This window comes from Ambystoma mexicanum, chromosome 4p, assembly GCF_040938575.1.
Source record: "Ambystoma mexicanum isolate Mex_15411 chromosome 4p, UKY_AmexF1_1, whole genome shotgun sequence".
In the NCBI taxonomy this organism is placed as follows: Eukaryota; Metazoa; Chordata; class Amphibia; order Caudata; family Ambystomatidae; genus Ambystoma; species Ambystoma mexicanum.
The window spans coordinates 1,059,511,629-1,059,526,317 of record NC_090927.1 but is presented as its reverse complement, the minus strand read 5'-3'; the positions used below and the strand labels follow the sequence as shown (position 1 = coordinate 1,059,526,317).

The 14,689-nt window shown below is 46.5% G+C and overlaps 1 protein-coding gene across 1 annotated transcript in view; it reads left to right on the top strand.

The window, feature by feature from the left end:
* LOC138453620 (G-protein coupled receptor family C group 6 member A-like) overlaps positions 1-14,689 on the top strand; it is a 345,839-nt gene that overhangs the window by 200,019 nt on the left and 131,131 nt on the right. Inside the window, exon 4 of the mRNA XM_069606630.1 lies at positions 10,516-10,722. Coding sequence (XP_069462731.1) covers positions 10,516-10,722 — 207 coding nt within the window. The remainder of the gene's footprint in view (positions 1-10,515; positions 10,723-14,689) is intronic.

Here is a 14,689-nt window from a genome sequence, read left to right as displayed (position 1 = left end):
ATTAACTCAAATGTCAGGATGGTTGAAGGCTTAACTTGCCCTATATCAAGGTGGGATTTCCCTACCTAAAGAAACTAAGGAAAGTCTGAGTCAGGAAGTTCAACTTAAAAGTCTGTCTGTGTCCAAAACCTATACTTGCCCTCAAAACTAAAGCTAAATAATGTTTTGGGAAGTCAATAACAAAAGAAATAGTGTTCCAACTCCTGGCTTACTTTTCTGCTCCCCTTCCAGAAGTTCAAGACAGTTCCACAAAGTCTTGGGGTTCCATTTCCAAAGTTGAATACAGTTCCACAAAGTCTTGGGGTTCCCTTCCCAAAGTTCAAGACAGTTCCAATCCTCGAGACAGCACCAAAGATCATAAAGTCTCAGGTTTCCCTTCCCCAATACTTCAGCTTGACAACTTGTATTTAGTCCCAGTCTCTCAGTCTCTCAATATTCAAAAACAGTTTACACTTCTTCTGGTTTCTTAACAGTTAATTCAGATTGCTTTCACCTGTTTTCACTTCAGCAACCTCTTTGGCTTTCATAAATAGGGTCTCCCGGTCTAGGCGCAGTTGTTGGAACACACGGTCTATCCGTTACAGGTTACACAACTAGGAACCCTAGACTCTCTAGCCCACACAGGCTCTTCTGTGTCTTTACCTGTGTGATAGTTCACATTCACCTGGCATTTCCTTGTCAGCCTCTTGGCTTTGTCACAACATGTTTTCACATACAATTCGCTGTGTGGTGTTCTTGTTCCTTAACCTCCTTGCTTTCATACCTTCTCCCAATATTCCATCTGTCCTCAAGCTCTTCACCTTCTCTGTGTGTGTTGCCGGCAGCTCAGCTGTCATCCCGCGGACGCTGTCAGTGATTCTGCTTCTCTCTTCTGTGTCTGCAGTCCGACCAATGAGGCTCCCACTTCTGTGGCCTTCTCATGGCCCACCCGGCCCTTCACTCCAAAGCTTCTTAGAGTCGTTTGCTGATGTCCTGGCTCTCCTGCAGGACCCACCTCAGCTGCCTCCAGTAATACAGAATTCTCCCTCCAGGTCTGCAATGATTAACATGGCTTCTCTCCTGCTGGTCGCTCACACTCACTTGTCGCCCCCACCTTTTATACACCTGCAATCACTTGACAGGTTGCAGGTGTGAGTCCCCAGCTTCAATTGCCTGGTTATAATTAATGGAACATTTAGGGACATGCCTGACCTTTATAAAAGTCTGCAGGCCTCTTCCTCGCCTCAGTACTACAGTGGTGAAATGACTTATAGTGTTCACTACTCCTAGTTGCCTCTTTCTCATCCCAGTACTATATTGGTTTAAATGAGGGGAATTGAGGGGAGATGGTTTGCAACAGCACATACAGGCAGTGGGTGGTGAGGTTGGTCCTCAAAAGAAAAAGGGGGATACCATGTCTCGCCAGTGGATATCCTCTTCCCAATCCCCAAGGACCCTCCACCCAGGTGAACCTCCCTTCCATCTCCACCCTAGGGTCAGGATCCAAAAGAGATGGCCATTCCATAGCCACCTGAGAAGAGGATCCAAGGGGAGCAGGTGTGAGGATACCCCCATTAGAGGGTGCCATCAGGGGCAAAATATGCCAATTTCTCAGACAAGGCACCAGCAACGTAAGATCACTGCAATGGTGATTTTAACAGTATAAAAGATTGTTAACACAACATATGATAGTGGGTTGCAATTTGTTTACATTTCTCTGTGTGATTAAATGGAGCTGGCAAAACCGGTTATATGTACATGTTATGTTGCAAAATGGTGTATACTGTGCCAATCATTGCTGTGCTGGTGTTACAGCACTAGAACCTGTCAAAGACATTGGTGTATTGCGCCCCGGTCCAGGGTAACCAGACCGTAAACTATGGAGGAAGCATAAAGGAAAAGAGCAAAAGTAAGGAGGAGCAAGAATAGGAAAAGGGTGCACAGAACTAACAAATTAGGAATATATGGGGGGTAATTCATGGATTATTTGCGCCAAGAAAACGGGATTTGTGTGCCATTCTGCCCGCAAATCCCCATTTGTTAAACAGGGATTTGCGGGCAGAATGGCGCACAAATCCAGTTCTATTCGACGCAAATAATCCATGAATTACCCCCATAATGTGGTTGAGGTGAAGGGAAAGTAGTTGTATAAGTAGGGGTGCATGTATAATTGTAGATAGTAGATCCAACATGGTAATGAGCAGTAGTCCAGTGATGGCAGTTTATGGTACCTTCGAAGGAAGCGCTAGAGTTACTGTAAGGATGGTTGTGTGATAGCCTGAGATGAGCTTGGCAGCCCTTGATCTGTGGAGGCCAGAATTGTCAGGTAGTCGTCCCCCTGCAAAAAGCGTATAATCTGGAGCTGCCAGGCATACTGTCAGAAGTGATATGTAAAATATGTAGACTGGGGAGTGCACAGAAGCGGTATTAGGAACAGGGGACTGTTGTAGCTGCCAGAGAGGGTCAAAACAGTTTTAGTTACACGTGAAATGTGTAGTAAGGGCATTAGTGGTCATAGCCAGATGTACATTTTGTAGGTGTAGGAGTACATCAAGGATGTCTTAGGCACAAATGAATTGTGTAGGGTGAGTATCTGAAAGCAGCACTAGGCAAATTTGAATTTTGCAGTTGTGGAAGTATGGCAAAGCAACCTTTAGGCACAAGTGAATTTTTTTTATAGGTGTGGAAGCATACAAAACTAGTTTGAAGCACACATGAATTTTGTAGGTGTGTGTGTATGCCAAAGTTGTGTTGGGCACACAATGCATTGTAGAAACGTTGATTTCGGGAATACAGAATGTTCCCATAAAAACATCAGCAATTAACAACATAATTACACATCACATATTTAAAGAAAAAATAATTCCACCATCATTAAAACCATGCAACATTTTCAAAATACGAAAACCTTCAGTTCAAACAGTTTGGATAAAAAATGTCCTCAAAGTTACGCATTCTTTAAAATGATAATAAGCCCAAACCCACACAGACCGAGACCCCCATAACAAGTAGCACAGAGCAGGTTCAAACTGAAGCAATCCCTGCCCCTGGAAGAGTGGTTTAAGTATGCGCTCTCTCATAAACAAGAAAGCTGGGCAAAACAATAAATAAATGGCCCATGTCTTCCTTTGGCGCTTTGCAAAAAATGCATGATTGATTTTCATTGCCATTGGACCAGGCGGCTACCACTGCTCTTAAATTAATACAATTAAAATAGATTGCAGAAGATTGCGAGTCCTAACATCTTTCATATAAAAACATTGAACCATGTCTACTTCTGACAACATTGCTATTACATACATAAGCCAGGGGATCTTCAAATGGGGGTCCCTAATAACCCATGTTTAATTAGCTCAATGAGCCAATGACTTACAGGCTGAGCTGCGATAAAATTACTCATAAACCTGTAACCCAACTCCAGGTGCACCGTGGAATTTGGGGCTGATCGTCGAAGCCCCAATACTTGTTTCAAAAAAGTATTCTCCAACACCTGGATGGACTCAGCATTGCTATATCCCCACAGCTCCATGCCATACCTAGCGACAGGGTGGACGCTTCCACCTACTACAGACCTAGATTCCATGAATCCATTATTAAAGAGTAGTCATCAATCAGACGCTCAAGGGCTCTGGGAGTAGGGGCCAGCAAAACCGTGTCATCTGCATAGGCCAGTAATAGCACCAGCCGCCTACCAGCCTGGGGACATCTGGGTTAGAATTAGGTAAGTGATCATACAGACCATTAATGTACAAACAAAAGAGCAGGGGGGTCAGCACACAAACCTGGCACACCCCTTGCTCCACCTGCAAAAAAGCAGTACGGTGTCCCTGCGACCCACTCCTCAAACATGCCACTGTGGAAGAATGCAATCTCTCCAGGACATCCACCAGTGCACCTGGACAATCCATAGACCAGAGCACACACCAGAGTTTATTACAATTGACCTTGTCAAAGGCGGTGTTCAGATCCATGAAAGCAAGAAAAATAGGTTCCTCCTTAAAATACGAGTGAGCCACCACCAAATAAAGGTTACAAGGACTGCTCACTGTTCCAAGACCTGGTCTAAACCCCAACTGAATGGGGAGAAAATATTATTACATTCCACCCAAGACTCCAATTTCCCCAAAGGAACCCTCCCCATGATCTTAAACATGGAGTCTAAAAGCGAAATAGGGCTGCATGACACTGCAAGCGCCCTCAGCCCCTTTTTATAGATCAGCTGAATTACTGCTCGTGACCAAGAAACAGGGTGCACACCCGCTGCACAAATAGCATTGAAACCCAAAGTCAAAATGGGAACCCAGATGTCCGGTTCCAATAAGAATAGGTCTGCTGGGACATTGTCAGGGCTTGGAGCAATATTTGAAGCTTGACATTTTATAGCTGATACAATTTCCCCTACCTTAAGAAATGTTTTTCCTGTCACTGGGAATGGTGACAGCTTGGGATCCACTGCAAGCGATCTTTCAATGACCACAACCACATGACCAGCACTGTATAGGGTAGACAAATGGGCCACTTTGGCCTGATCATAGACCATAACATCAGCACCTCTTGACTTAAATTTGTAAAATTGCCCAGGGACACCTACAGTTAAACTTGCTCGTTTTTGCAGACGATATTTGGATTTTCGATCATACTCCCTTTGGTTTGCAAGCAAAATAAAATTTATTTTCACAATATACGCAAGCTCATAACCTACATTCCAATGCCAGAAAATTAAGAATCATAATATTCCGGAACTTCAAGCTAAAACACCTGCATTCAATTGGCTAATTAACCAAATTCCTGTCCCATGCGCAGCTTCAATCAAATACTTGTGCTACGATTTATTAGATGTGAATTCTGCTAAAATGTGGAAAGAAAAGTTACACAAAAAAATAATACCTTTAATGCACAAATGCGCAATGTTTACTCAAAATTTTGCAAATACTCGATGCTAGCCCTGATCAAATTTTACATCCTCAAAGTGGAGGCTATAATACTTTACGGCTTAGACATGTGCATAACACCAATCGGCAGCATTTTAGATCAAATTCAAGGAGTACTTTGGAAAAAGACCCTGAGACTTGCAAATTCTCTTTCTAATGCCATTCTTAGACAGGAGCTGGGTCTTTCTGCAATGTCTGCTCGCTATCAATGGTGGCTACTTTCAAACTACGCCAAAATGCTCTTTCCTCCATCAAATTCCCTGTACGAGGACTTAGGCGAAATGATCAGACTGTCTAACCCTCCATCTATGGCCAAATATTCTTAACGAATGACGACCCTATTGCATGAAATGGGGCTACAGACTTCTGACTTGGAATTTAGGCAAGCGCATATAAAGTATAAACTCTATAAGTTAGATTGGTGCCATACAATCGATAGGATCGCCACACTAGGTTCCTACAGGGAAATTGCACATTTTACCAAAAAACAGATGCCTCGTCAGCCGTATCTGGTGCAATTTCCATGCAACATATTGCGTGACGTTTATATAAGATTCAAAATGAATCAGATGCCAGCTTATGAAAGAATCAAACATTGGTATCCGCATTCTAGGAAAGAGGAAAACGAGATTTGTAGACTCTGTCAGATTGCACCACACCCGCGCCACATCAACTTCCTTTCCTCTCCTGCTGTCCCCCCTTCTCTGTCCTCGGCTACCTTGCCTCTACCCTCCCTCCCTGCACCCTCCTTTGCTCCTTCTTCACCTCCGCAGGGCGTACCTCTGATCTGTACCCCTCCCCGGAAGTCCTTTAAAGATGGCAACCTTCTCCACATTGCCACTCTTAACTCTCGCTCTGCCGTCAAACATTCCTCTGATATCTGCCGCCTTCTTGAGGAACTGGACCTTGACGTACTCGGTCTCACTGAGACATGGTTCACGGCCAGCTCTATCACCAGCTTTGACACACTCCTACCTGACGGCTACAAGATCCTCTCTGTGCCCAGGCCCAGCCGTGTTGGGGGGGGGTGTGGCCCTTATCTTCCCTGAGTGGATTCCTGCCACGGCTATTCCCACGCAGACCTACTCCTCTTTCAAATGTCTTGTCTGCCGACTCTCTCTCTCCTAGCCATTCCATCACCGTGGCTACTATCTATCGGCCACCTGGTTAAATTTCCTCCTTCCTCTCCGAGTGGGCGGACCTCTCCTCCTCACTCCTGTCCTCAACCACTCAACTCCTCATTCTTGGAGAATTCAACATCCACCTGGATGCCTCCGGTCCCTCCTCTGGACTCTTTCGCGACCTCTGCGACTCTCTCTCACTCTCTATTCTCCCGTCTGGGCCGACCCATTCTGCAGGGCACACTCTAGATGCCCTGATCTCTTCTGACCTTCCCCTCTCTGTCCCTCTCTCCACTCCTCTCTCCTAGAGTGATCACTTTCTCCTTTCTTCCCACCTCACCCTCCCTACCCCACAGGCAAAGCCACCCTCATCACTGCCACCTTCCTTCTCGGTCATCCGACCCATGAAGCGTGTGTCAGTTGAGGCTTTCGCTGCCACCTTCTCGCCCCCTCCTCCCCCCTCGGCTGACTCCCATCCTGACACAGCCCTCTCCTCTCTCCACTCTGCTATTTCTGATACTCTTGATATCCTTGCCCCTGTCATGAGAATCTGCCTGAAGCCCAAAGCCAAATGCAACTCCTGGTATGACTCTGATCTCGTCACCCTTAAACGCAAGTGCAGGGTGGCAGAGAGGAAATGGCGTGCTTCATGTTCATCCTCTGACAAACTGGCCTGTCACCTACTCCAAAGGCAATACCGGCTCTCCGTTCTGACCAAGAAGAGAGCCCTTATCCAAGCCCGCATCACTGCGGCATCTAACAATTCGGCCGAACTCTTTAAAATCTGCAAGGAGCTGGCCAATCCTGCTGCAGTATCTACCTCTCCTGTCCTCTCCCAGGCCCTCTGTACGGCACTGGCCTCCCACTTCTTTTCAAAAACTCAGGACATCCTGTCCTCACTCTCCTCCTATCACCTCCCCCCCTCTATTCCCTGCCCGGCCTCTGGCCCCTCTGCAGCCTCCCCTCCTTTCTCCTTCTCTGCCTTTCCCCTTTTTTCCGAGGTTTCGAGACAAGTCCGATCTATGAAAGTCTCGTCAAAACAGGTCCACCCCTGTTCCTCCAAAACTATCAAGGACCACATTGACTCCTTGGCTCCTGCCCTTGCTGACTTCTGCAATCACTCCTTCGCCTCTGGAGTCTTCCCATCCCCTCTCAAGCACTTCCTTGTCCACCCTCTTCTTAAGAAACCCTCTTCCAACCCTTCCTGCCCAGCTAACTATCGCCCAATCTCTATCACTCCCTTCATCGACAAGCTCCTGGAGAAACTGGCCATCTCCCAGCTTAATCTCCATGCTGAATCTGTTGGTAGCCTTCATGACCATCAGTCTGGCTTCAGAGCCGCCAGAAGCACAGAAACTGCTCTCCTGAACATCCGTGAGGGTCTCCTCTCGAACCTTGACTCTAACATTCCATGTATTCTCATCTTGCTTGATCTCTCTTCTGCCTTTGATACTGTCAACCATACCATCCTGCTAAACCGTCTCCGTGATAACCTGGGTATCACTGGTCAGGCTCTGGCCTGGCTGACCTCTTTCCTCTCAAATCGACCCTCCCAGGTCCAACTGGGATCTTTCCTCTCTGACATCTTTTTCTCTACCTGTGGTGTCTCCCAGGGTTCTAACCTCTCTCCCTGGCTGTTCAACCAGTATCTGGCACTTCTTGCCCACCGCATCTCTGCTCTCTGCCCCAACTTTCAATGCTATGCGGATGATACCCAGCTCATTTACAGGCTACCCTCGGCCTCCTCTTCTCCTTCCCTCATCTCTGACTGTCTTTCTGCCATCCAGGAATGGTGTGCCGCCAACGACCTCTGCCTTAATGCAAGTAAGACTGAGATTCTACTCATCGGCACACCCACTCCCTCCTTCCCTGCAGCTCTCTGGCCGGCCTCTCTTGGCCCTCTTCCTGCTCCTACCTGCAAGGCAAAAAACCTCGGGTCATCTTCGACTCCACACTCTCCTTCTCTCCTCACATTTCTGACGTTTCTAAGAAGTCACACTACCAGCTGCACCTCCTCAGAGGTATCCTTCCTTTCCTCTCCTTCCCCCAGAAGCTCACTGTCTCCAGAGCCCTGGTTCTCTCGAAGCTGGACTACTGTAACAGCCTCTATCTAAATCTGCCTGCTTCTACTCTCCGCCCACTGCAACTCATCCAGAACAGGACTGCGAGACTTGTCCTTGGCCTCAAGCCCAGGGACCGTATCTCTCCAGGACTGAAATCGCTACACTGGCTCCCTGTGGCTGCGAGGATTAAGTTCAAAACCCTCTGCATTGTCCACAAGGCCTTCTGGGGCCTTGGGCCAAAATATCTTCAACTCTCTCTTCCTAAATATCTTCCTTCTCGAGCTCTTCGCTCATTCGCCTCCAACTCCCTCAGGGTCAGCCGCTTCTCCAAGCAACGAGTTGGGGGGAGATCTCTCTCCGCAGCAGGGGCCTCCCTCTGGAACAGCCTTCCTGCCTCCCTGAAACTTGAGGAGAACCATCTCCAGTTCCGGAAGCACCTCAAAACCTTCCTCTTTGCTTCTGCTTTCTCTCCCCCTCTCCCCTGCTAAATCACTGAAACTGTACTGAATCAGCAACTGGGCCACTCGCCAAGCCACTCTCCCCTTGGCCCAGCCACTCTCCCCTGCACTGCCTCCCTGGCAGCCCCCGCACTACGGGACTGTCTCTGTATCCCTACAGCCCCCCCTCCCAGCAATAGTCTGCACTTATCCTGCACTTGCCACCAGCTAACCCTTATTATTTATCTTGTATTTACTAATGACTTTGTACTGCACTTTCCCCTCTCCCCCTTGCACTTTTCCCGTCCCCCCTACCCATGCACTTGCGCGATCTGAATGACACCTGGCCTAGTAGGATCGTTTGTCTGTCTCCCCTTGTTCCCCCCCTCCCTGCCTCGTCGCGCCTTGAAACACTTGTGTATAGGCGCGTTTCAAATGCCATATCATATCATAATCAAACATTTGGCCATTAATTGCCCATACTTTGAAGAGAAGAGAAGGCAAAGCTTTGGCACTACGAGGATTGGAAATACTGAGCTCTCTAGGGAGTGGCTCTGGATCACTTGAATGGGAGGGTCCAATATTAGTGTGATTCTATCACTATCCCACTTTTACGAGGCCTTCAATTGTAAACTACAAGTATACTCAAATCTTACAGCTATCCAAACTTGCTGAAGACAAATGAGTGGGTTGGAAATGACTACCTATTCTTGGTAAGATAAGTAATTCAAATCATTGACTAGAGTTTCTTGTAGGTAAAACACTTTAAGGCAATTGTTTACTAAAATATGTGTCAAGGCTTATCTCCATATGCCAGTGTGACCAGAACTAATCCGATGCCCTGCTACATTAACACAAATGTAATATGGCCTATGCAGAGTTTGATGGGTCAAACAGAGAGCTTTAAGTTTGATCCTGCTTTCAACAGGCAGCCAGGGAAGCTGAAATAAGATAGGAGAGGCATGTGCATATTTTGGCAGACCAGCAACCAGCCGGGCTGCAGAATTTTGGAGAATTTGAAGTCTCTTCATAAAATATTTTTTCCAAGATTTATACAGTCAGCATTAGACACCCTAGCTTGCCCTTGGATCTGCCCAAACCCACTACTATCTGGATCCCTCAACTCTTGTTCCCTTTATCAAGTCATTTCAAGTGTAGGGCGTGTACACTGTAGCTGATAGGCAGTCATGGAAGCCTGGTAACATTGTTTTAAATGTATGTTGCCCATGAGCACAAAGGAAATCAGCAGTGAGGTGTTTGATTGCAAAAACGGCAACCATCATTTACATATTGATACCCATGGATTTGGATAGATTTGTGTTCAGGCACAAACAATTGAGTCGGGCCCTTTCACAGAAATGAGAATGTCCATACCTTGACGCATGAATAATGTACACTGTGGTTCGAGGAAAAGAGCACCCTCACAGATGCACCCCACATGGGAATTGTTTATCGCAGGTTTCCCTGCATATCTAAATAGAATCCATGAGGTCCTAGTCGGTATCACCATTATTGCGCAACCCAACACTGCGCAGCAGAAAATATCGCTTTTGTAATGCTGCATTTCGCCGCATATATATGTGTGGGGTGGATTAGGGTGATAATAAATGTGGGGAGGCATTGAGGGCGAGTTGGAGGGGGGTCTCCCTCTGCATATATGTGCAGTGAAATGGGTTTAAAGAAATACAAGTCGACATTGTTCAGCTGTGCAGTGGTGGATTCGCAGTGATCACACATATCCCCCTAATTTAGTCTACCATTCAGTTGTTTTATAGCAGAGAATAATGTCCCAGCACCAAGGTAAAAGTGCTCTACAACTGTTTCTAATATTTTACATGCAATGTGCAAGATGGAAATACTCGTTAGGTACATTGGAGTTAGACAGATGGAAGATGTAAGACAAGTAGCATGGTTCTCTTCACTGCCTAGCGATTACCAGGTGCATATACTTGTCACTGATGAATGTTCTCTGCTTCCTTTATAGTTACTTGCAAAGTTAAAGGAAATGCAGTTTTCAGTGCCAGCTGGGAATTTTTCATTTGGCAATCTGGGATTTCTCAATGGTTATGATTTAATACATTGGAAGATGACAGATGATACCATTACGTTCCAGACTGTTGGAAAGTATGTTATTCCGGAGGATAAAATAACCATAATTGAATCAATAATGCCCTGGGAATCAAAAGATAAGGTAGGTCGCACCTGTCTGTGGTAACTGGCCTTTCATGTTCCCTTCAGTATTTTTATTTTCCAAATGTCTAATTTCAAGTTTTAAAAGCACTTTGTTGAATTTTTCAATTTATTTAGATTGTAGAATTCCAGATTGACATATTCTGCGATTAAACGGACTCCTCCACTCCGGTCTGAATTGTCAGTGACAGGAGTGGCAACAGAACAACTGCCTGCTTTTTTCTGTCTGCTTAGTACAGTCGCATGCACCTAATAAGAAAAAATACGTTCTTTCATGCAAGTGTGGAATTATATTTCTTGGCAAAAAAACAGACAATTAATTTCTGTGACTTTTAATGAGAAGTAATGTCACCCTGTGGTCACTTCATGAACTATGTAACAATTCGTCGTGAGTAATATTGCTGGTGGCAATAGCATTATTTAAGAGTGAACTCCTGGACTGAGGATGCAAGGCGCATTGCCAGTGGTGAATTGTAGCCTTTTCAACGTGCATGCTATCTTTTACACCTCGCCCTATTCGTTTTAGAGATAATAATAACTATTAAATATTCGTGGGAAAATAGGGTGGGTTGCAGAGATGTTCACAATGGCGTCTCATACTTTTGCATAAAAACAAGATCGGCGTTCTTCCCAGTTCCTTTCAGTTGAACACGGGCTTGTTCTTAAATTATTCGGGAGTATGCCAGCTCTGAGAAAATGATGAGGGTTTTTGTCAGCTAATAATTTACTGCTATATTGGGTTTACATTTTATTTGTGGGGTGTTTATTGGGACATAGTTCTAGCGCCAAGAGGCATGTATTGTAGCAGGAACATCTCAAGAATGATGCGCTGTCAGATGTGCTTGCTCCAGTGGCACACATAATTGCATGAGAGCACAACATGGCAAACTGTTGATTTGTTTTTGTGTGTTTTTTTTTTAACATATTTGTCTTACATATAAAGACTTGGTTGAGACTCTCCCAGGGGCCATCCACCCAAGAACAGGTCAGTGGGCCGTGTTTGTGCTCGTAGATAGACTCCCAGACTGTCAAGGCGAAATCCAGTCCAGCCCAGAAGTAGCAGGAACTCCTACTTCTCCAGCATTGGATCTTTCATAGATTCAGATGCTTGAATATTCCCCGTCGTCAGACTGGGAATCCTCGGTGATAAATTAAATAATAATAATAATAATTTTTTTTTTTTTTTAATACACTGCCACCTAGCAGTGCATGTACATAGCCCATTATAGCCTATGAGCCACTTCATTGTGTAGTCCCTCCACCTCACTTTGGTCCTTTATGGCCCCAGCCAATGAGGTGGCAGGGCTTAAGCTCCGCCCCCGGCAGCCATCTTCAGATTTTTCACCGCAGTCTACCAGACACAGGGAATCCTCAAGCTCTCTGAGCTTTTTCAAATTCTTTCTACTTTTGTGTGGAATATATTTGTAAAATATATTCCATCTTGTTCCCCTTCTTAGGGGCTTTCTTTCCAATTAACCTTGGTGACAAAACTTGTTGTTTTCCTCTCAAAATCGTCGACTGATCTTCTCTTCAGAAATGGAGGCACCTCAGGCTGTCAGGAAGCCTTCCCTGTTCAGGGACTGCACGAGGTGCAAGAAGAAATTGGTTTACTACAAGGACCCCCACGAGCATTGCATTTATTGTCTGTACCCACATGACATTAAGAAATGCGAGATTTGTAAAACCTTTTCCACCAAGACCCTTCATGACAGGCATAGAAGACTCCTTTCATACCTGGAATCCAGGGATCAATCTTCGGACGAAGAGTCTGTCAGAACAGCTCCTGTCCAGTCCAGCACTCCATCTGAGAGGCAAACTTCAAAGAGAAGGGCCTTTTCAGTGGAAAGGAGTTCCTCTCCCAAATCCAAAAAGAGGAAGCTGGAATTGATACCCTTTCTGCCTCCAGTTGACCTATCAAGCCAGAAAAAGTCAGCAAAATCTGCCTCCAGAGGTAAGGAGGAGTTTGCAAAAAACGGGGGGGGCAGTCGTCGGCGGGTAAACCGCCCACGAATGAAGGGAAAGGTAAAGGCCCGTCATCGGCCATACCGTCGACGAAACCAGCATCGACGACGATGACGCTTAAGACATCGTCGACAGTTAGATCATCGTCATCGGACATGTCGACCGCGAAGCAATCGTCGACGAGCAAGAAACACCACTCGTCCACGAAGCATTCATCCATGATGCAGTCGTCCACGGAACACACTCCACATTCGTCAACGAAGCCCTCGTCGACGGGAAAATGTCAGTCGTCGACGACGAATCCCTCGTCGACTGGAAAATCTCAGTCGTCGACGGGAAAATCTCAGTCGACAGCGAAGCCTTCGTCGACGGGACAATCTCAGTCGTCGACGGGAAAATCTCAGTCGGCGGCGAAGCCCTCGTCGACGGGAAAATCTCAGTCGTCGACGAGGATAACATCATCCATAATGCCTTCAGAGGCACCGCAAATTTCGGCAGTTACAGAGGAATTACTGCCTCTCACTCTTGAAGCTCCTGTCATTACAAGCAATATCATTGAGAAGAATACTGTAACTGAACCTCTGGTGCAGCAATTTTCACCTTTGGGGCACATGGCAGAACTTCCGGATATAATTCTTCAGGAAGAATTCTCTGATGCGGAAGTGGTGGAAGAGTCCATCGGTCCCTTACCGAAACAATACAGCCCTCCTTGGCACCCGTCCACGGGAGAATCTGAATATCCTCATGACCCGGTGCTCATGTTATCCGTGCAGAGGATTGTAGAAGAATTTTACAAACGGCAAAGGGAGAAGCAAATTCCGATTAATCCCATTCCTAGAGAGTCATCCCCGATTCCAGGCACATCGGGTTGCTCTCCTTACAGGAGTAGACCGCAAAAACGGATGAGATCACCTGCTCGAAGACCGAGGAGCAGCACCCACAGTGCTTCACCTACAAGAGTCCCGTCACCACAGTCATAGCACAGACCGCGATCTCCGGACGTAGATCCCACCATGGTACCGTCCACCATCTCGGTATCAGACTGGCAGGAGGATCCTTTTGGTGAATTTTCGGAACCAGAAGAAGGAGAAATAACTCAGGAGCCAGACGCACCCAGTGATTGGGATGACTACGTCGTTGAGAAGCCCAGGAGGAGAGACTCGCCGGGCAAGGCCTCACCACCGGATGATCTCGTCTCTTTCCACACCATAATAGGTAAAGCCGCAGAACTGTTTAAAATTCAGGTTTCTTCGGGGGAAAGGCAATCAGTGCTCTATGAGCACAGGGACAAACGAAGGAGGACAGTGACCACAATTCCCCTCCTCAATACCATCTGGGATTCCGGATCCAAGATCCTATCTACGCCCTTATCGACTCCGGCGTTGGTGTCCAGGCCAGAAAAGAAATATAAAGCTCCGGATTCGGCACCGCTTTGTTTAAGGGGTCATACGAAACCGGACTCAGTTATTACAGTGGCGGCCAGAAAGAAACTCGCCAACCCCTCCTCACCGTTGTCGGCACCACCGGATAAGGACGGACGTAAATTGGAAGCCATGGGCAGGAAAGTATCATCTTCTGCATCACTTACAATCAGAGCGGGTAATGCACTGGCCATGACCGCAAGATTCGATCGCGAGCTTTGGCTCCGCATGTCTAACTTGGCGAAACAATTACCACCGGAGCTCCAGGAGGAGACAAAATCCATAATCGCGGATGGTGAAGCAACATCGGATCACATGATCGACGCAGCAGTTGATGTGGCCGAATCAGGCTTCAGGCAGATGGCGCACGGCACAGTGCTCAGAAGGCAGGCCTGGATGAAGGCTACTAACTTTAGATCTGAAGTTCAGGCGCAGATACTAGACATGCCATTTGACGGCCAAGATCTCTTTGGGAAAAAGATAGACGACCATTTGAAGGCAATCAAGACAGACACTGACACAGCCAGAGCCATCAGTTCTTTAAAGGACACAAAAGTAAGGACCATCGGTCTTTTCGTCCCTTTA